This window comes from Opisthocomus hoazin, chromosome 6, assembly GCF_030867145.1.
Source record: "Opisthocomus hoazin isolate bOpiHoa1 chromosome 6, bOpiHoa1.hap1, whole genome shotgun sequence".
NCBI lineage: Eukaryota > Metazoa > Chordata > Aves > Opisthocomiformes > Opisthocomidae > Opisthocomus > Opisthocomus hoazin.
In genome coordinates, this window is record NC_134419.1 from 12,072,063 (window position 1) to 12,094,864 (window position 22,802).

Genomic DNA, 22,802 nt, shown 5'->3' on the forward strand with positions numbered 1-22,802 from the left:
GTAGAAGATGAATTTGTCATTTTTAGCCTGGAATTAATGGGAGACCTTCAACTTTCCCTTGGCAGCCCCAGCAGGTCACCGCGTTTTTTTTCTTTCTCCTTTTGCACAGGGATGAAATGTGGCAGTGGGAAGGAGAGGTGAGATCCACCGATGCCGCCCGGGTACCCGTCCCCATCCGTCCCCATCCATCCACATGCGTCCCCACCTGTCCCCAGCCATCCCCATCCGCTGCCGGCACCGTGGTGGCAGCCAGCCCCAGCAGCCGATCGGCACAAGCAGCATGGCCGGTGCCAGTGCCCTGGCCAGCCCTCGTGCCTTGCCCAGCAGCACTCCTTCCGCCACCTTTCTTGTTTCAGCCTTTCTTTTTTGTTTTTTTTGGCACCTTCCACTTTTTATCCCCTTTCCCGTTTTCTGCCAGAAATTAATTTTGCAGCCAAGGGCTGCGAAGTGTTTACATTTTCCGTGGCAAACAGGCGACAGTAAACAATGAATGCTCACAGATAAAATTGAATTTATAACTGCATTATGGGGCCAGATAACACCCTAAAATAATACAACGATAAGGAAATTCGATTTGATTGCCGCCGCGAATCAGCTTGGGCCCATCTGCAGCCAGGGCCTCCCGTAATAATTTTAAATTGGGTTTGTAAACCTTATTTGTCCTTAAATATTTCTGTCATTTTTCATTGCCAGAGACAGATCCTTGGGTGCGAGGCTGTGGATTGGCCCCGATGGAGCCGCGCTGGCGTGCAGGCGGAGGGCCGGGGCGGGTGCCCGGCGTGCCGAGCGGGCGCCGGGACCAGCGGTGACAGCCGCTCGTCCTATCCATCACCGTGTCGACAGCCAGGGAGGAATCTCGGGTAGAAATTGAGTTTGCCTCACAGGGGACAACTGAACAAATTAATAGACCATTAGCCAAGCGGTGACCTGAGAAATGAGGGTGCTCAGGCTCCCCGCAGGTTTGGGGGGGAGGAAGGGGAGAGGCGATGGAAACCCCATGGTTGTCCCCAAGGGGATGGTCCCAGTGCCCCAGGATGGAATGGGAGATGCGAGCAAGCGGCTGTGCCAGGCCTCCGTCACGGCTCACTTGCAGCCTGGCACCATCTCACCCAAAGATGGCTGTGCCTGCGTGCTGGCGTGCAGATGGCACAGCAGGAGGGATGCGGGGCTCCAGCGGGTGGGAGGTGGCAGGAGGGGCGGCGAGGATGATCCGTGGTAATACGGAGGGACAGCCAGGCAGTGGTAAAGGGAAAGGTAGGGAGAGAGGGAATAAAATAACCCAGTTCTGTCTTGTTTCTGAGAAATCTCCTGTAGCAAGCCATCACACAGAAGTGCTGTGTGAAATGGTGCTGTGGCATGTACGGGATAGCTCCCAGGTCCCCAGGGTGCAGGGGCACAGGACATCCCCGGTCCCAGTGGGTGACAGGCTTGTGGTTACCGCCAGGCTGGACATGGGTGTCTGCATCGACCCCTGCCTGTCTCAGCCCTCTTCTCACGATGCAGGATGCTGAACTGGGAAAGGGCTGGGCAACCCCGACATCCGGCCACCAGCTGGGGCTGCGGGACCTTGCAGAGGGTCAGTCCCAGGGAGGACACTGTCCTCCTGCCTCCAAACGTGGACAGGTGCCCTGTGCAGCATCTCTCCTCTGCAGCCTCCCCCGAGCTTGCCTGTATCATCACCATTCATTATCCAAATGACTGTATTTATGAAGTCCTCTGCCAAGACATTACTGAGTGGTCTGTAACAGAGATTAAAAGCAGAATAAAACACCAAAGTGATCTTTTTTCAAGTAAACAAAACTATAAACAGCCTCAGCATTGGCTACCAGAAGCACACAAGCTGTGGGAAGGACACCGGATTCATCACTGCCACAACACGAACATACTTGCCCCTGCAAAGGCCTGCTCTGGGAGGTGGGGAGCAGCCCCACATGGGTGTTTCTGCGTATCCAGCTGCTCCCCGCGCTGAAGATCCAGTTGGTGGGGAACACCTTCACCCACCCTGTACCACCCCATCGGCCGGGATGCTGAGCCCCCCGGGAACGTCCTGCCCTTCCTCTGCCCCTGCGACTGGTAGGGCAGGGGCAGCTCAGGGACACTCCCCGGCTGGTACCAACAGCCTGCTGCGAAGGCATGCATGAACCAGGCTGGTGACTGTCCCCAAGTGTCTCAGTCCACCGACCCCAGTGACACTGAGGGACTGCAGCCCGGGGCAGCAGATGGATGGACCACCATGGTCCTGGTGGAATTTGCCCATGGCTGGGGCAGCAGCGGGACATCATGGCTCCTTGCTCCCACCCGCTCGGGTCTGCAGAGCACAACATCAGCCCCCACAGCACGAGGCTGCTTGGTTCTTATTTTCAGAGGTATTATTTTAAGTCTGTGGAATGAGGTGCTTTGCAAGGAGTCATCACATTTCCTTTGTCTCTGCTGGAGATAATCAGGTGCAGATAGGATGTATATTCTGTAAAAACATACACTCACTTCCACTCACCGGTTACCTTTTTTCTGAGAGCTGTAAGGGTTTCAATTACCGGATTCTGGGATTTAGTGCCCAGGGCTTTTTGGTGTGCGTTAGATTTATTAGAAGGTTTAGTACCAGCGGAGGATTCACGCATTTACTCCCAGGAGCCCAGCTTCCGTTCACAGACCCTAAATCACGAGCTGAGATGGGCTGTTGTCACTTATGACATTAGCATGGTTAACGTACATGGGGATGATTAATAGCAATATACATGCAGCCTCCCCCACCTCCCCAACGCCACATCTCTGCCACGTCTGCCTGAGCCCGGGGCTGCCCCTTCGCGGGGAGAGCCATCCCGCATCCCCTCTCTGGGAGCACCTGTGCTCAGCACCACCCCAGCGCCAACAGTATTACTGCTTTATGCTTTTTTTTTTTTATTATTGTTTTTAAGATGAAGTGTTTCAGGCAGTCGGGGGGCACAGGGCTTTCTGCCGAAGTAGGGCTATGGGAACCCCTCACTGATGCTGGCTGGGAGATGGGGAAGGTGTGCAAGGGGAAGCAGGATTCTGGAAGAAGCGGAAGGATGCAGGTTGGCAAAATCTGCGGAAGAAAATTGTTATTCTAAGAGTAAACCCAGTCTTCCCTGGCAGGACCCACCCACCCTTTGCCAACTCCTTTTTCCCAAAGGAAACCTCAGGACAAATCTGCTGCTGGAGGAAAGAGAAAAGGAAGGTGCCCTTATTAAGCAGGGAGCAGTCGAATGAGGCAGCCCCTCTGATCCAAGCAGATCTCCACTGAAAAATCCCAAGGGGTTCTCCCACCTGTCTGCCCAGCGTGCCTCCCATCTGCAGCGGCAGGAGCAGATCCACATGTTATGGTCCTTCCTATCACCCCGGGAGACCAGTGACAAGGCTAAAACTCACCACACAAGCAGTCTCCCAGCACCTCGGGGATGCGACAGCCTCTGCGTCGCGGGCCCTACATCTCCCAGTGGCGGGTACCTGAGGCTGGAGGCAAGCCCTCGGCTCTGCTGCGCTCTAGGGGAGGCACGACCACACTCCTAACGAGCAAGATCCTGATGGCTTTTGTCCTTTTTCCAATACTGTGTTGCTTACATTCCTTCTTTTTTAATTAAAGCAGCCCCAACTGATTTTACAAGCTTGCCGCTGCTTCTCTCCCAGTCTCTGTGTCTCTCATATGGTTGAGTGCTAGTATTAATTATTAGAGCCAATTTACTGTTTATACTCTGATGTTTTAACTAATTACCACTAATGGCAGACACCAGTGGGCAATCAACTTCATTTAGTTCCCAGTGCAAACCACTCATTACCATCTGAGAGAGGGATAGAGAGTGCGCAGGAGGGATAAATAAAGACCAAGCTACATGGGATGCCTGGGACTAGTGGTGAGCTGTAGTGGTGGGGGATGGTCCTGCTTCCCAGTACAACCCTTTGGCAAGGCTCTGGGGGAGGATTTAAAGCTCCAGATTGTGTGGATGGGCAGTAGGGGCAAGTCCCTGTGCTCTGTAGGGGCTGTTAAGGTTGCTGGTACTTCATGCTGTGTCTTAAGCCCTGCCTTGTCACCAGAGAAAGGCTCTAAGCCTGAGACAGCTACAGTTACAGGTGAGCAACATGTGCCTCTTCTTGGCACTTGGCTCCTTTTCCCTGCTGGGTTTCAACCTGCAGTTCATCCCTGGGGAAGTGCAGCCCCTGCTCGTGTTCTCAGCTTGGTGTGATGCCAGATGGAGCCAGGTTTCCTGAGTCCCAGGTGCCTCTGGTGTTAATCCTGCCATGAGAGTTACAGTGGGTGATGTGAAGTCAAGATGAGCTGGGGCTGAAAAGCCCTTGAGCTGGGCTTCCTTTTCTCTGGAGCTAAGTTTTAAGCCTGGGCTAATGAAGCTCAGTCATGGAGCTAATTTAGCTGTTTCTGTGTGTAGTGATATTGTTGACACTAATCCTTCCTTAACATGAGCAGATCCCTCAGCCTAGCTCTTCTCTCTCTCTCTCGACTTGTTCCCTCTGGAGATTCAGGAAAGCCACCAAGGCACACGCTTATCCCTCTGCACCCCAGAACCCACACAGAAGCCCATGATGTTAAAAGCACATAACCCTCACAAGACACAACTCCCCTGGCTGTGGTCTTTCTTTGCTGTTTTGGACCAAGAAACAAACAGGTGGTGTAGAGAGGGGCCTACGACAAGAGATGATGGAGTGAGATGATTCCACCAGAGCTGACCTTGCCATTCCAGCAGCCACCTTTCGTGGGTGCAACCAAGAGCAGAGCACGAGGGACTGAGGTCCCAGGTGTCCCCAGATGTGGCTGAGAAACACCTCTAAAAAAAAGTGATGTCCAGATCCATTTGCCTCCTACAGCGAGACCTGTTAGCCATGGCCTGGGACAAACCTCTAGCCCATTGCGCTTGTGGTTCTGGGGATCTAGACTCCTCACGCGTGAACCCTTCCAGGGGACAGACAGAACTCTAATGACCTGCCAGCTCATTACCAGTAGTGGGAGTCCTGCCCTAACAAAAGGGACCGTGGTGTTTTCAGATTTTACGTTCCACCGATGTGATTTTAGTGCAGTGATGCTATGACAGCTCAGCTGGGAATCCCAAAACAGAGGCACGAGCCCAGCCACAGGGATGGAGCTGGGCACCACCTCTCCAAAGGGATCTCCAGTCTTCCTGTCTCCCTTTCCCCCTTTTTCTCGTTCTTTCATTCCCTGGTTTGCTCTGTTGAAATCCTGCTTTTGAAAGGGAGACAGGGGGCTTGGAGACCTGCTCTGCAGTGGTGGGGACGTGGTCGCCTGTCTTGCAAAGGGGGGGGTTTATAACTATGCACACATCTGAAATGTAATTGCTGTCAGCTCTCTCCATTCTTGCAGCACGAGGCCTTTAATCTCTCCCACCAGACCCATCGGCCCTGATATTGCAGCTTCAGAAAGGCTGGTTTTATGTACTTTAACCCTGCGACCTTTACAAATCCCATCATTCCAATCAATACGTCTCATTAGCGTTAGGTAAATGTATGGGATGGATGGGGAGCTGTGCTGGGAGGAGCCCGCGGAGGGTGAGGTGGAACGTGCTCCTGCCTGCCCGCTCTCGGGGTGCCGCACAGCCCCCCCACGCTCCCCGAGCTGCTGGGGGCATCCTTCCCCCCCAAATATCCTTCCCCCCAGAAGCACACCTTGGTCCAGCTAGGGAAGGGGGTCAGCTAATGCAGAGCACGAAACAAAGTCCCTGCGAATCCGACAGCAGAGTCGAGAGCCCAAGCCGTTAACTGGACCAAGCTGTTGGAGTCGTTTTTTTCTCTCTCCTTGGGAAGCAGACATATGTTTTACAGCTTTCCCCTACGTCGACTAAACGAAAACATACGGGGCCGGTGGCAGGTGATGGGAAAACAATGCGGGGTGTGCGCAGGGCTGCCTGCCATCCCTGCCCATCGTCGGGATGAGAGCTGCCAGGGAAGGCGGTTACTGCAGATGGCAGGCCAAGCCAAGGAGTGGGGTGAAGAAAGAAAATCTCTGGCACTTCCTGTGAAAATGAAGGGCTTAATCCTTAATCCAGGGAGATGTGTGAGTTTACACCAGGTGAGGACCTCACCAGCACAGGAACGCTGGCCCTGCCAGGTGGCACCGACCCATGGGCTGGCAGGGCATCAGTCAACCAAGGATGCTTGAAAAAAAGGATGGGGCCAATCCTGCCCTTGGGAAGGCTGGAGATGGGCTGGTGTTGCAATCCAGTTTTTGCTGGGGAGAGGGTTCCCTTCCCCCTGGATCAGTGTCTCAGCCAGTAGGGCTGTAAATACTATTACTGCCCATTAAACTACCCAGCTCTCCCCTGAATCCTGCTCAAACGCTTGACTCAGGTGTCCCACTGGCAGCAGCAGATCCCACAGGATTGGGCATCTCGGGGGCTGCTATTGCCGCAGCGCACCCAGGGCGGGGGGAGCTGGCTGCTACGGGCAGCCTGCCCTGCCATGCATGCCTCCTTGCTCCCCACGCCGCCACCGAGGCATCGGGTGGCTTCCCGGGCGGCCACAGCACGAGTGGCCTCCAGAACCCGCTCCGTGTGCCTCGCAGCTCCGCACCATGCCAGATCTGTGTCCCAGAGCTCGAACTGAACTATCCCGTGCTTAAGCAAATTCGTCCCTGGCAAATCCAGCTCCTCCAAAGAAGCTGAGTTTGAGGGCTTCTCCTCCCAGCAGGGCAGGCTGGGGTGGAGGAGGAGGTGAGGGTGCCTTCCTCACCCTCCCCAGGCAGGGCAAGCTTTTTAAGTGGCATCTGGAGCCGGGTTTGGTTTCTGAGCTCTGCTATCCCCATCTGCAGAGCCAGCACGTTACTGCAACAGCACTCAGCCCGCCGGCTTCGGGCTCAGCCCAGCAGTAAAAGCAGCCTGATGAATGTAGAACACAAAACATACTCATATGCATACATCTATTTCTGCAAGAGCCTACAAAATCAAGGGCTTAAAAACCATGGGCGAGCTCTGTTTTTTCACGTTAGTGAGGTTTAATGAAGGTATTTCCATGAGGTTTAAACTTAGAGCTGGGCCAAATATACCTCTCGCCGGAGTGTGGGACAGCCAGATTTGTCTCTGTGCCAGAGGGGATACGCGGAGCTGGGTATGCGACATTCCCACACATGCAGGGCGGTTTGGAGACCCGGTTCATGTGCTCCCCTCCTCCCAGCACTGGTGCCCGCTCTCCCCATCTCCCCGCTGCTGTTTGTCAAGGCTCTTCAGCAAGACCTCAGACTTGTTGACAAGCACTAAACTCCACGGCGGCATGAAAACCATTTAAGCACTAAGCCTCCCTTGGCTTTAGCGAGATGACTGTGCAGCGCAGGATCTTAGCGCAGCCCCTGGCAGGAGGCAGAGGGAAGGAGAAATGAATAAATCCTCCAGCGGGGCCAATTTCACTCAACCTGACACTGCTCCTCCTGGAATTAAGCAGACGAGTCCCAAGGTGCCTCTGTGGAGTGGTGGGCTGCTCTGCACCGCGCCAGCAGCCCTGCCCACCTGCTCCCTGGCCACCAAGCTGGGAGCAGCTCCTGTGTCTGGTCCATGATGGGAAAACCCAGTCCATAGCTTCAGAGTTGTCCTCTCCAGCAGACCAACTGCTGGGCCCAATAAAGCTCCTGCTGTGCAAGTCCCCAGCTCTGCAGCACGCCAGGGTATCTTGCCCTGGCTAGGAGCCCCTGGCCGCAGGGCACTCATGCACAGGGGACTTACAAGGTGTTTCAAGCTTGTTTTTTTTGCCACCAACAGCACGGAGCTAGCAGCAAAGCCTCCCAGGCTACTGCAGAACCCCAGCAAGCCTTTCAGAGCAGCGCTGCCCTCCTTGGCACCGCGGTCCCTGCCTCGCCATCCCCACCCGGCAGCAGGACATCCCACCCAGCCGTGGCAAAGGGGAACTGGGAGAGAGGGCAGAAAGCTAACACTCCCCCCAGCTGCACGGTTATTGGCAGAGGACAGAGCAGTGGCCTTGCTGCAGGACCCTGTTTAACCTTCTTGGGCTTGTCCGCCGGAGGAAAGCTTAGCGGGAGGAGAGATATTGTAGATAGACAGAGAGATTGGTGGGTCCAGAGATGCAGGGGACTGCAGCAGCCTTAGATTTTATCTGCGTCTCTGCACGGCCAGATGACCTTGGAATCCCAATCAACAGTTGTTAATAGAACGTAGGGGAGAAGCACGAGGGGTTAAAGGCAGAGCATGCCGCAGGGCGCTGGAGGAGCCGCGTTACAGCTGAGGGCACTCCATGCTGCCACTGTCTAGTCTAATACTGCCCAGAGCACATAAGCTTTCTGGCTTCCTTTACCCATTGGAAAAGCTGCTTTTGGATAGTAACGGAAACAGAGGGAATTCCCAAAGGCCTGGAAGCCCCCCCAGATCCCTGTCTGCTCGGTTGGCTCCTGTGTGCCTGCCTTGCTGCTGTGCTGCACCCCCTCCAAGGGCTGGGGCTGAGCCCGGCCCTGGGGAGCTGGGAAGAGGCTGAAGGCAGCAGCAGAGGTGGGAGCAGGATGCTTCCCAGTTCTCCCTTTCACTCCTGGCCTCTCTTGGCAACGCTCAGCCCTCTGGGCTGCTCTTCTGCATGTGCCCCTCACCCCCACACATGGTCTGGATCTGCAGGACCCTTTCCCTCACTGCTTTTCACCCATGCCACCGTAAGATCCTGTTCCTTGTAAAGAGCTGGGACAACCCCAAGGCTGGGAAGGGAAGGGAGAGCTAGATCTGGTCATCACTGGAGAGAGCAAGCAGGTGCCCAAAGATCTGGGACCTCATCCCAGAGCCACCGCTGCCTCCCTGCTGGGCCTTGTCTCCCCCTCCCCTCCAGCCATGCAGAAATCTGGCCCTTACTCAGCCCGGCATTTCAGTCCCAGCCATTACAATGACAAGGGTGATAAGAGATTCTTATCACAGTGCTCGGCATCGATTTGAAGCTGAGCCCCTGCCCCGCACTCCTCCTCGCGGCTGCCAGAGCAGCAGTCAGGGCTGCAGAGGGCTTGTTGGAGAGCAAAGATGACAGTTTGGGGTTCAGATCCCTCTGGAGATCCATCCCTCCAGCCTAGCAGCCCCAAGCATATCCTCCTGCTGCAGACAGAGGAGAGGATGGGAGCCAGGACACCTGGGCTCCTTCCTGCCATGCATCTGCTGGAAGACCCTCTCCATGTCCCCGGGCTGCAGCTCTGCATCCCTGGAGGGCACCTCCAGCCGGGGACCTGGGCAAAGGGCTATGGCCTCCCAGCCGAGGCAGGACCTTGTTCTCCTACTTGTGCTCACGGGAAGAAAGGAGAAGGTCCTGCTGACCCCACAAGTGACAGGGAGCAGCCTGCAGTCCTGGGTGCCAAGCCTGGGGCTCACTGCACCCTCATTTTGCTCCAGCCCTTCAAAGAGCTGTCACTTTCTACAGCTCAGCGTGGCCTGCTGCCACTCTGACCTCCTTCCTCACCGATCCTGCCCACCCACACGTGCTTGATGCTGACAGATCCTGTCCTCCCACATGTGGCTGATGGGGACAGATCCTGCCCTCCCACACGTGCCTGATGGGGACAGTGCTCAGGGAGGAGACATGTCCCACCAGCAGAGCCAGAGGCTCCCAGGCTGGAGTGGGTGTCTGTGAGCCCCAGTCACAACACACCAGCCAGCATCCCCCCAGCATCATTGCAAGCTGCTGTCCCCTCTCCTGCCGGGAAGCTGTCCGGGTGTCTCGCGTGAGGAAGCAGAGACTGCAGACAAGTTTCCGCGGGGTTAGGGCTGATTTAGCACAGCTGCCCTGTCCCTCCATCTCTTCCTGCAGCCACCACCTCCACCATTTACAACAACTCAGTTCCTCCCACCAGCCTCGAAGCACAGCCGGGTCCCTACTTGGAGCAGTTCCTCAGAGACCCACACCAGCCCAGGCTTCCACCTTTCAGTTTCCCTCTTCCCAGCTCCGGGATGGCCAGCGGGATGTTGTGTGCTGGGGTGGGAAGGCAGAGGACCTGGCAGCACAACTGTCTGCACCGAGGTGGCCCTGGGCGGGTGGCACTGCAGGTCCCCAGTTCTTGGGGGTGCCTTGGCTCAAATGCACGTGCCCACACTTTGCAGCACACCTGCAAAGGCGGAGCAGGATCTCAGCCACTGGTGGGGAAACTGAGGCACTGGTGGGTTGTGGGCTCACACAGTCTCACAGCAGAGCTGCTGGGAAGACTGAGACGTCCTGGTCTGGAGCTGCCCATGGAGCCTCGACCCTTTTATAAACCTTGAAGCCCCAGCAGCTCTGGCCATGCAGATGTTGCAAGTCCTCCCTTTCCTCCCAGAACCGTCTCTGGGAAGAGCAGCAGCACAAGGCGGTGGCAGGGGAAGTGCCTGAACAATGGGGGCTTGTGCGGAGATGAAGAAAGGCCCTTCTTGTCGGTGGGTGCAGTTGGGGTGAGCCCAGGGGCATCGCAGGATGGCACCCCAGGTACCCCAGCTGTGCCAGCTTTGCAGCCCAACAGAGAGGAGGCTGTTGTGGGCCCAGCCCCAGCACAGGGTGTCACCGCCTGCCTTGGTGAACAGGGAATGCTCTCTCTTTGTGCCTGCTGGTTTCTGCTCTGCTGACCCGCTTTGCTCCCTCCGCCGGCGCCATCCATCAGCTCTGGCAGCCCTGTCAATTCCAGGGCTCTGCGATGCCATTCCCCAGGGGAAAAAGTACTTTTTTTTTTTTTTTAAGGGAAAGGAGAAGTATTTTCCCTCCCTGCAAGCTGCTAGGCTCCCTTCCTCCCCCCCTCAGAGACATCTAATGCTCTACCCAGCCCAGGGACAGGGGCACAGCAGTGCCTGTGTTGTTCATTCAGCCCCAGCCTCCCTGTCAGCTGCCGGGGCCCAGAGGGGCTGGCGTACCCTCAGTGTCCCCGGGCAGATGTGCAGCATCCCAGAGACAGATGTGCTCCAGCACCCTGCCTGCCCCCGGGCCCTTGCTATTGCAGGGACTGGGCTGGTGGGCAGGTCGGGAGGGCAAGTGGCCATGCCAAGCTGGCAGGAGCCAGGGGAAATCAGGTTGGCACTTGCCAAACGAGCCCAGCCCTTCGCATGGTGCCTTATCAGGGCTGAATGCAGCAGCAGCACCTCGGGGAAGGAGTTGTTGCATATGGCAGGTGGTGGTGGGGACGAGCCAAGGGTGCCAGTGCAGCTGCCAGCTGCATCAGGCGTGGGAGCACGACATCGTTGCCAGAACGAGCATGGGGTTGGGTGCGTTCACACCTCTGCCCCTGAAAGCCCTTCTCAAAGAGGTGGTGGGTTTGGAGCACGTGCTGGTGGAGTGAAACCTCCAGCAACGTCCCATTCCTGAGGGCTTGCTGTGAGGCTGCACCACCGGAGACTAGCTATAGCCGAGCGGTAGGAAAAAGCGGGATCCTCTGAGCAGCCTTCATCCCCTTTTCCTGCCACGGCCAAGCTAGGCCAGGGTCAGCCCAGCTGGACGTCACCCCAGCACTAGACATCACTGCAGCTCTCCCCAGCCCCAACCCACTGTCTGGAGGTCCAGATGTATAGTGGGGACCTGATCATTACCAGGGCTTTCTCCCTCTGCCCCAGCAATCCCACCTCAGCACCAGAAACATCTGCCTCACCTCTTCAGTCAATACTCAGCTCTTAATAGTTCTGACAATTCACAAGAAAACAGGGGCATTAAACCTCAATTATATCTATTTGGATTCAAAAAATTTTATTACTTGAATTAATTATAGCTGGAGTCATAAAAAGGTGCAGAGCAAGAGGCGTCGCTGCTCTTCGGGGCGAGCGGGGCTGAGCACCCCCGGCCATCCCGAGCCATCGGCCGGGCAAGGATGGAGGGACGTACCGGCCATGAGCGCGGCCGCCTGCCTGGCACGGCCGGACCCTGCCCCTGGGGAAGGGGCTGCCGTGGGAAGGGGCTGTGTGGCGGCCATGGTGGCGGGGGGGTGTGGAGCCGACGGCGGGATCTCGGGGAGCACGGCAGGTACTCGCTTAGCTGCTGCGCCGGCGGGACCTGGGCTGCCCCAGCCTGTGGGCTTCTAATTTACTGCTTTCCTTTTACCGTAAAACTGAAAGGGGAAGGTGCACCCTTTAATCACTGCCTCCGGGGCCCCGCCTGAAACCACACAGAGACCGAGTGAAGGCTAGGAGTTAATGCTCCTTCCGACACCTTTTTATGATTCATGGGCCTGACCTTGAGCCGTAAACCGCTCAACCTCCCCGCCACACTGGCAGTATTTACAGCCTGCAGGGGCCACTGCGCGCAGCCACCGCTGCAGATCCGCAGCCCCGGCCGCGCGCGGCACAGGTACGCAGCCAGGGATGCAACAGGTACGCAGCCGGAGGTGCGCAGGCTGGGATGGCCACGCGGCCGTGGGCGCCCGCGCAAGTGGGCAGCCATGGACGGATGCGAGCGCAGCACGCGGAGATGGAGATGGACTGTGAATCTGGGTTTACGCACACAGGGGCATGCGCAGGTAAATGCACTGGGATGCCCTCCCTGGAGAGTGCCTGCAGATGCACGTAAGAAGCGCGTGTGCGTGCGGCGAGGTGTGCGCCCATATGCCCGCTGGCTGGGCGTTTGCCCCTGAGCACAGAACAATGGAGGGAGGCTTTCTCCTTATTGCAGCAGAACAGGGGACTTGGCCCCATGGGGAGAGGGCCAGGCTGAGCTGGCACACCCCAATCCCCCCAGCATCCTGCAGCACAGGTCCCAGTCCCCGGCAGGACCGAAGGCTGCTGACACACAAACCGCCTCGGTGGTACCACGGAGGCAGGTCCCAGCATCAGGGTCCGTCCTGCTGCACCCCACCAGCTGGGCAGCCCCAGGTCTTGCTCCACAGCTGAGACCCATGAAAGCTTACATTGGTCCAAACTGGAACAGGGTAAGGTCTAATGGTTAAAGCAAAGGTTGTGACTCTGGGTAGGCTCAGACCAACCAGCTCTTTGCTTTATGCCTCAGTTTCCCCACCACCGCAGCAGGAAAAATGATCCTGAACCACCATGTTTGCACGGAGTCGGGAGACCGAGCTTGTTAATGTTTGCGAAGTGGGTTTGGCTCCTGCGATAGAGCAAGCCAGAAATGTGAAGGTCATTATTATTAGCAGGATTAAAGCAATTTAACCGAGCAGTGAGGGGGTACAGGTGAATATAGCAGCTGTGTCACGCTCAGCAACGAATCACACACGTATGCAACCACAAAACAGTAACAAATGCTACAATTATGGCTCATTATAGAGACAGTGGGCAGAAATAGAGGGTTGCCAGAGTGCCCGCTAACACTTCTACCCAAAGAACACCCTCGCTGAAGGCAGTCGGGACTGAGGTACGCTGCTCCTGGGGACACCCAGAGCCCTTGCAAGCTGTCAGTGCCCACTCAGCACACGCACAAATCTCCCGGCACAGGCCCACACTCATCACTTGCCAGTGCAGAGGCTGTGCTTGCACACACCCTGCCTGGTCCTCGCCAGGACCAGGACCTTCTCCTCCACCCCAACGGGGGACCACAGCAACTTATCCGGAACAAAAATCTCCCTCTTTTTTTTTGCCTTTACAGGTTGTCAAAGTTTTTTCTTTCCTCCTTACAAAACAAAAGAGGGAAAAAACATCCTTATCTCGGAAAGCAGAGTTCAGGAAAAAGCTACTGGTCTTTTGGACTCAGTGAGTCCCCATTGGTAGCCTCACTTGTCACGGAGAATTTATCAGCCAAACACAGTGCTGGTATAATGCGCCATATAACTAGTGCATAAACAAACTTCAGCATGATAAATGCCCTGCTTTGAAGCCATAAAGTTATTAGCTAGTGGCTGTTAGCTACTGCTTAGCATGGGACACACTCCTTCCGTTAACCCCTGGATGCCCCATCCGTGCTCAGAAGCCCAGGGAGCTCTCTGGAGGGCACCTCCAGGAGCGACCTGGTGGGCAGGGATGCCTCTGTGGGACTTCTCTGTGCACTTTGTACCCATTGCAAGGAAAAGGGTGAAGACTTCGGGAGGGAAATGCTTGTTCGGAACGGGGCTCTGAAGGCTGGCACCCCATCACTGCCCTCTGAGACCTTCAGCAGCTCGTCTCCTTCCCTCTGCCCCCAAGAGGCTAATGTGAAGGGGAGCAGGGCCAGGGTGGCTACATACCTACCCACGACTCAGACACCCCTGGGCTGTACCCGTTTCAGAGATGGGCTCAGACGAGGCTGAAGGGCAGACACACCTCCAGCGCCCAGGCCACCTCCTTTAGATGAATTGCTGCTGAGGACTCTGAAGCCCTGAATTTTTGTGGCAGCAGCCAGGCAGTGAGCTCTGGTGAGGTGTTTAGAGTTCCCTCTGCTGCCTGCAGCGCATGGCTGCCTCCAGCTCCTGATGAGCACAGCCTCACCGGAGGCTGGGAGATGCTGGAGCAGGGAAGCACCGCCATGCCCCAGGCGATGGAGATGGCTACCCAGCATCAGCAGACCCAGCAGCCAGCAGTGCGAAGGCTCCTGCTGGCCCCAGACCTGGTGAGCACCCTCCACTGTGCAGGGCCACGCTCTGGCACTCACCAAGGTCCTCTGGTCCCCTAGGCCACTTCCTGCCCCTGTCCTGCGCTCGGGTACCAGACCGAGGCAGGGAGCTGGGTGTGCTGGGGATCACAGCAGGTCCAAGGCATGGATGGGGTTATATAGCAGCATGGCAACTTCTCAGCCACACAGCCCAGAGCCACAGGTGGGAGATGCTGGTGGCCAGGGGCTAACTCCCATCCCTTTCCCAGTAAAATCATCCCTGCAAGGAAGCAGGAGATGTCTCAGCAGGGCCAGCTGAGGGGCAGCAGGACTCGGGCTGCCTAAGCAACTGTTCCTCATTAGAAGCCCAGTGTTGAAGAAACTTGTAATTAGAGCCCAGAGTATTAATTAATCTCAGTGACCCTCCTCTCATTCTCCTTCCCCTGCTCCCGCAGCTCAGGAGGTCAGCCTGGATTATTAACATGTGCAAGTAGAGGATGGCAAGCTCGCCAAGCAGGTCAGCAGACCCTGGGCCACATCCCCATGTTCAAAGCAACTGAAGGTGTCCTGTCCCTCCCCGCCAGCATGGTGTCCCTGCCCTGCCTCCCCTCTGCTGTGGCTGGGCTTGGCTGGTGACACATCCCACTCACTTGAGCACAGTCAGCACCTTGGGGACAGCACTTAAGTGGGCTGAAGCATCCCAAAATGAGTAGAGCTGCTTTTATGCTAACTCTGCTCGCACAATTCCTCGCAGCGTGGATGAGACCAGACCCGAGCATCCCAGGGGCTGGGATGACCCTCACTGAAGGTAACCTACCCTTGGAGACCTCCCAGCACAACGGAGTGCAGAGCAGCCAGTCTAGCCCAAAACCACCACCGAAAAGTCTTTGAGCATCCCATGTCTGCTAATCCAGACCTTGCTTGCGTCTTTAAGAGCCTCAGCGCTAAGAAGGCAGCCCTGGGGCACAGAGAGAACACAGAGACCTTTTGTGCAGCATGGCCTCTCCATCCCAGGGCTGTCCAAGCAGACTCAGGAACTTGGGACATGGACATGGTTCCTGGGAAGGCCATGCTCCCCGGCAAGATGCTGCCCAGGCACAACCCGAGGACCCATGTTCTGCAGCGAGCTGCCACGGAGAAAGAAAATAAGATATGATATAAATCCAAACTTTTCTGACTCCCTGGTAACCACCAACTGCTTCTCTCATCTGATTTTTCCCCCTTTTCTGCTGCAGCAATAAAAAGGGGAAAATCAACATCCAAATGATCTTGTTTATGGCGACTAAATAAGCTGCATGTGCTTAATCCGTTAGAGTTTAATGAATTTACGACTTGCTTTGGAATTTGACAAGGGCTGTAAAAGAGTAATTAACATTTATCAGTGTGTTTTTTACACACACCCTGCCCTCCTCCCGTCTCCCTTCCCTCTTCCTGCTGCCTGTCGCGAAGCAGCACTGGGTATCGGGGGGAATATAAAAGTGATCAATTAATTCTTAATAATCTCAGGGAAAGATTGTGGAGTTGCAGTATGAACTCAGGGAGTGTCAATAAATGTGCCAAAGGTTGGTCCCCCCCTTCCTGGCCCTGCTGCGGAGGAATGTGGGCGGCCGGGGAGGGGACAGGACTGCAGGGGCAGCACTTTGTTGGAGCAGCCCTGCACCCCTTTGCTTCTCTGTCACACTCCCCCTGTCTCCTGAGCAGCTTTCTGTCACCAACACGGTGGCCTCTGGGACAGGAGGAGAGCAAGCAGGGGGTCGGTGGCAAGTGGGGTCCTCATCTAATGCAGTAGCGGCGGTGATTTTGGAAATGCAACCCCAGTCGCTCCCTGTGCCAGCCGACAGCTCCATCCTGATAGACCTGAACCTGTTGAGAGTGACCCCAAATCCTCACCACCATGACCACGGAGCAGCCAGACATCTGCTTAGATGGAGACTGCAGCCAACGGCACTGGCACCTGTGCCCCTGCTGTTGTCCCCGCTGTCACCCTGCTGTCACTCGTCACAGGCGTCTTAGACATGAGGGGACTTCAGTGCTGACCCCTGAGACAAGCGGGGGGGGCTCACACCTCACTTGTGCCCGGCCCTCCCAGCCGCTCAGCTGCTGTGGAGCAGGGCTGTAAGCAGAGCTGCAATTTTGGGGCTGCAAGGGGACAAGCTCAGGCTCCCCTGCCCCCAGTCCCAGGGTAGGCTGAACGTCACCTAAGGATCCCAGGGCATTTCTGTGCTGGGAGCCCAGAGTGTCCTGCCCTGGGCCACCGCCCTTGGCAGCCCCAGGGAGCAAAGCCAGAAGGAGCCACAGCCATCACCTCCTTGGTAGGTAGGACATGTGTCCTGCTGCTGTGACCGCAGTGTCCTGCCCCCAGCAGCGGCCTTTGCAGGCACGTGTGTGTGTGACCGGGGTGCTGGGAATCCATGGGGCAAGAGAGGGGTCAGCACTCTCAGGGGGCAGCAGGCTCTGGGGAGGAGACAGAGAAGCATCTGGGCTTGGCTGTGGGGCAGAGGGTCCTGGAGACCCACAAATAAAAGCTCAGGATGATGAATCCTCAGAGGCTTGAGACTGTCCGGGGATCTGCTTCGGACAGAAACAAATTCTCCCTGTCGAACGTAATGGCCCAGAAATAAGCAATGAGGTAGGAATAGAGAGGGCTGGACCCAGGGGGTCTGGAAAATCTCCACCCAGCCCCACGCCAGGCACTGGTGGGGGTGGGAGGTGGAGGCAGCAATCACCCCCTGGCAGGCTGAGACCCCCGCGCTGGGCATGCACCCAGCTGGATGGGGCAGAGTCGGAATTTCTTTCCAGGCAGGAGTTGTTCAAGCCAGTCCAAAGCAGGGTGAGTGCAGGACAGGTGGGGAAGAGAAAGGGAAAGTAATGGCATGAATTTGCCCTCATTTTACCTGAACTGCAGTTTGAGGCTGGCTGACCAACATGGGCTGCAGGGTCAGGCAGGGAGCAGAGCCCGGTGGGGAGCGGGGCTGAGCCCCCATGGAGGGTGAGGAGGCGAGGGGCTGCGGCGGAGGCACTCTGCATGGCCAAATTATCAGAGAGCACCAGCTCCCATCAGCCTCCAAGAGAGGGTCTCCAACCTTTGGCGGGCTTGTGGTGCTTGGGGCTGCACAAAAGCCTGCCCATCCTGCACACGCGCCTCTCGGGGAGGGAGAAATGAAGGCGCAGGGAGGGATTTCAGGCCACCAAAACCGGTCCAAACACACCAACGTCTGCTCCGCTCACCAGGCAGCAGGTCTGGGTCTCCATCTCATGGGTGGCCCAGCAGCACCCATAGCCAAAATCGCTCAGGGACTGCTCGCCAGTGCCAGCTGCCCTGCCTCGTGCTCAGTGCACAGTGCTCCAGCATCATGCCGCATCGCCCTCCAGGCACCACAGACCCTCGCCATGACCTCAGGCTCCGTCCTCTGCCACGGAGGAGAGGATGCTGCGGGGCGATCTGGGGGCAGAGAGGGGCCTGCGGTCCCCCCGCCTGTGCTGGCTCAACCGCTCCCATGTCAGCCTGTCTAAACAGCACCTCCTCCCGCAGAGACCTCGCGCTGGGGGTCGGCAGCTCAGCGGATCTGGGATCTGTCACAGTATCGCCGGAGTTATCAAAAAGCAGCTTGGACCAGGCATCCCAAAGGACTGGGTCAACCAGACCCAACCACACCCAGCTGCCAGGAAAGCAGCCTCTGGGGCTGAGGACGTGGACGGGTCTCAGGTGGCATTGGGCTGGTCTTCCCTGGCCACTGACACCCTGCCTCACACCAGGCACATGGCTTCCCCGCTGTGCAAGGCTGGAACCTCCCCACCTCACCCCAGCAAGGCTCCTCGTTAGCGAAGGAGCAGGGCTTGGCCAACGCGTGCTGCTCTGCGACGGCGCTAACGGATTGGAGACAGCGCAGCCATGCCCTCGCCTCACTCCGCTCAGGCGCTGCTGACGGTCGTAACAAAGAGCATTTATCCAGCTGCATTCCCAGTTTCTCCCTCTTTCCATTTCCCTGTTCTGTCGCTCAGGTGTGACAATTTCAATACCCATAAATAATCAGGTGGATGGTAAGCATGACAGGACGTGCAGCCCTGTGTCAGCTTTTCTCCGTCTGTGGGAGGCCTTGGGTCGCACTTCAGATGTCCGGCGGGTTAGAAAGAGTTAACAGGAGACTCCTGGGTCCCCTAAGCATCTTGCCCAGGGTCTTAAGCCCATAAGCAGTGCCGCTAAAGATGATTTTAAGCCATGATTATAAGAAATCTATTGATCTTTTGGACTCTATAATGACAGATTAACCATTTTAATAAAACACCTATTAATCATGCATTAACCCTTCTCAGCTATTTGTATATTGAATACCAAATTGACAAGGGCGTTGGAATTTCTAGGAGGCTTTTTGGAGGGGGAGGGAGGGGAGGTTTCTTTAGATAACAAGAAGAAGAAGAAGAAAATAATGCAAACTTACAGAGGGGGAGAGTTAAAATCATACGATGAGTGGCAGTTGCAGACGCCTGGGGCCCTCTTTGGTTGTCGCTTCTATCTGGCAATCAATTGACAAGAAATTGAGATTATGAAACATTGTGCCTGTGATCAGAGGAGGCGGGCATCCTTCCCCCATCCGAGGCCAAATCTCCACTCCCCCATGCGAATCACCGTCAGCGAACATCAGCGATTTGGCCTTTGGTAGGTACCAGCCACGGTAACACCAGCATGGCTCTTAGCGTGTGTCCACCAGCCCCACGGGTCTTTATGGCAAACTCTGAGCGAGGATGCAACATCCTAAAGGTGGATCCTACCAGAGCATCTAGATACCCGTGATATTTTTTTGGAGAGATTTGCCTCTGGGAGCAAGCCATCCGGAGAGGCAGAGGAAAAAGAAGGGGAAATGGGGAAAGCAAACACTCCACCAGCTCAGGCCAGCTGGGAGTGGGCACAGGCTGCTCACCCCCTCTCCCTGCCCACCCTTGAAACCCACAGCATCAGCGTGGGACGGTCCAGCTTGCAGACCCGGACCGGCACAGCCCGGGGGCCTCTTGTGCAAGCGCTGGGGAGGGGGCAGGCGCCGCTTCCTCCTGCTCCGGCCGTTGCAGCCTCAGAAACCACCAAGTCCCCGGTGCGTTAGGAACTGCCTGGAGGCCGGAGCTTCCTGCAGGTGCCCCGCGCTCATGAATCACACCTTGTCAGGGCTTGGGGTGCCCAACGGCCGGGCGACCACCAAGATGCCCCCGGAGCCCTGCCCCGGGATGCACCCGCCTCCCCACCACACCATTCTGGCCAGGCGAGGGTTAAGCAGGCATTAATCACACTGTTTGAGAGACGTTTCAAAGCCTCTTCCAAATATTATAAAAAATGTCTTTAATCTTCTAATAGCGCAAACTCTGTTCATGATGGATGGAGAGAAGTCGCCTCTCTGCTCCTGATCCTAACAGATGAGGCTGAGGAGCTGCAGCTCCGGGGGGGGAAAGTTGGGGAGGGGGCTGGGGGAAGAGAAGGACATTTCTCAACCTCCCACCAGAGCAGTTATAAATATGAGGTCATACAGCAAGAGATGATAACGCATTAAGGGCTCTTGAGATATTAGTCTGTCAGCCTCGTTAGACACAGCCTATTTGGGGCTGACTGCATAATTAGAGTCTGGGGTACCCATAACTCATTGGTGTTTATACGGTAGGAAGGGGCTACACTCACCATCACCCTCAGCCCTCTGAGAAGTCATCTTCAGCAGGCATCAAACCCCCTCCCTACTGCAAAAATAATCTTCCTCTCCTCGGGAACAACTGCTCCTACTCCCCACGTCCTGCCCTTCCCACAGCCCTGAGCTTGCTGCATGCTCAGTGTACCCACCCTCACCTCTCCCCTCCCTGCAGCAGGGAAATGGAACTATTGAGGTGAACAACTTGCCCAAGGTGCCCCAAGGTAGTTTGTGACCAAGCAGAGAAGTCCTGGCTCCCATTCCCCTGCCCATGGGACGACTTGCTGGGGAACAGCCTGTGCTCTGCCCCATACGGGACTGCATCCCCTGAGCATCCGCATGCAGCCTCCACAGCAGGTTTGGCCCTCCTGCGCTCTTCTGCCTTTCCAGGTAATAGCTCCAAGTTGGGCTGGAAACACCCTGAGGAGGTGGACAAAGATGATTCTTGGGAAGCCTGAGCCAAAATGAGTCCAAGGAAAGGCAAAAGCATGCAAGCACCCCAGGACAGCTTGTCACTCCTGCCCTGCTGCCCCTCACCTGCAACGTGCACGAGGGACCCCTTTCTAACCCAGGGTACTGCCCTGCGTGGGCAATCACCAAGCAATGGGGCAAAGCCCCCCCAGTTCTGCTGTGCCAGCCTTCTGGGCACTGCTGGTCTGCCCCAGGGGCTGAGGGTACCGAGTGTGGGGCAGCCAGAGACCCCATGCTTGGTGGGGAAGCTGGAGAGGAGCTGGGCTCTCCAGGTCCCCTCGGCTTTCTCTTCTCAGTTCTGCCTAGGTGGTGGTGAGCACTGCCGCAGAAGGGCGCTTCCCAACCAACCCAGCCAAAAAATTGAACAAGTGAAACAGGGAAGGGGAGTGTTTCCCTTCTGCAAGCGTGCAGAGGAAGGGCACCGCAAGAGCCGGCTCCTGCTCGGAAGGGAACATAGAGGGAGCAGCGAGCAGGGGGAGGCAGGCGAAAGCCAAATGGAATCCTGTGCACCCAGCAGAGACGGCTTTGCTGCCCGAGCCTTCCCAGCAGCATGTCCCTGTAACCGCCACAGTCCCCGGCGTGGCCACCCAGCCACCTTATCCCCTCTCCCTGCTCACCCTCCACAGCCAGGGAGGGGGCAAGGGGTCTGCAGAGGCGGGGGCAACACCATGGCTTCCCAGGCTGAGGTAGGATAATGAATCCTGATGGGGGAAGTGACCTTTTCCAAATGCCACATGTCATTGGATTTTATATCACACCAGGACAATGTGCCATGGGTATTAAAATCGTTTTTCCAATAGAAGTGTGTGTGTGCATGTGTGTGTCAGAGAGAGATGTGAGAAAAATAAAATTAAGACGTGAAAATTAGGCTGCCTCTAAACATGGCCTTTAGAAAAGACTTAGGACCTCCCAGAGCAGGACTGCCAGAGTGGATCCATGCCCTTTGCTCCCGAGATCACGAATGATTTTGTCAAGGGAATACAACTTGTCCAAACCCCATGACAGAACTAGGGAAGGAAGGCTCAGGAGTCCTGACCCTCATTTCTAAAGTCCTACAAAGACTTGCAACTCTACAGAGTTCCCTCTGCCGCGGAGGGACACCTCCAGGGCTGCTCTGCCCACAGCATGTACAGATGCACGTGAAGCACAGATCACCTTACTCGTGTGCTCCTGGGCACCCGCGGGTGTTAGTCTGGGCTCTGCACATGCAGGAAGAGAAGTCCTGCCTGACAGCCAACGTCAAGTTACTCGGCCTCACCTGGCCTTCAAAGCAGCCAGTACCCCTGTGGGCCAGCCCAGGGGTGTGCGGGGAGCATCCATAGAGTTAGCCATATGTTGTCCATATCCAGTTATCCATATCCATACAGGTATGGACATCCCTCCATATATGCCAGTGTACGTTCCCATGTGAAAACACAATCTAAAAAGTGAGAAGCTGGAGGACAAATCCACTTGAACTCCAGCCTGTTCCCTCAATCTGCAGGGCAATTGTCCGGCTGAAATAACAACGCTGGGACAAGAAAAAAAAAAGGGACAAGCTGTGTTTGTTTATTCAGCTTCTTTCTCCCCCTCTCCTCTCGACAATGCCCTGACACCGTGTCCTGCCGTGCCGGGGCTGCAACCCCAACGGGCTAAATTTATCCCAGCTGGAGCCCTGTTTACAAGCCTTGTCCTGTTTACAGTGTGGTCCATCCTGCCCAGGACCAGGCAGTGGCCATCTCCGGGGTGGACAGTCTGTGCCTCACCTTCCTTGGCCTCTGCCGTGCCCAGGCTACCCATGTGGTCCCTGGAAAGATGCCCAACATCCCGCACTCCCCATGTGCTTGCACACAGGGCAGCTTGTGGCCTTCTGTCCATCTGGGACGCTACAGGGAGATGTGGGTTTTCACGGGCTGCTGCTTGCCCAGTGTGGCTTGGTAGTGGTGGCCACAGCACCAGCAATGAGGGTGCAGCGCATCCCATGAGAAACCGGCCAGGGACAACCATGCTCCACCATGAAGGCATTAATAAAGATGCACGTCTCATGCAACCACGCGTGGGTGCTTTGCTCCCTACACCTCCCACCACAGCAGAGGGCTGAGGGATCAAGCTGTCCCCTTGATGGGCTCACGCAGGCTGGGAGGACAGAGCTGGCAGGAGCTCAGCCCCCTCTTCCCAGTGGCAGAATTGGATGTCACCGCAGGGGTCTGAACAGTCAAGCCTGGCCGAGTCCCATGGGTTGATGGCACTGTGAGTATACTTTAGAACACTGGG

The 22,802-nt window shown here is 56.4% G+C and overlaps 1 protein-coding gene across 4 annotated transcripts in view; it reads right to left on the bottom strand.

Annotated features, from left to right (window-relative positions):
* RNF220 (ring finger protein 220) overlaps positions 1-22,802 on the bottom strand; it is a 225,351-nt gene that overhangs the window by 118,651 nt on the left and 83,898 nt on the right. For 2 of the 4 annotated variants that reach the window (XM_075424640.1, XM_075424643.1), the window contains exon 2: positions 18,852-18,926. The exons of the other annotated variants lie outside the window; for them this stretch is intronic. In XM_075424640.1, coding sequence (XP_075280755.1) covers positions 18,852-18,926 — 75 coding nt within the window. The remainder of the gene's footprint in view (positions 1-18,851; positions 18,927-22,802) is intronic. 4 annotated transcript variants of the gene reach the window in all.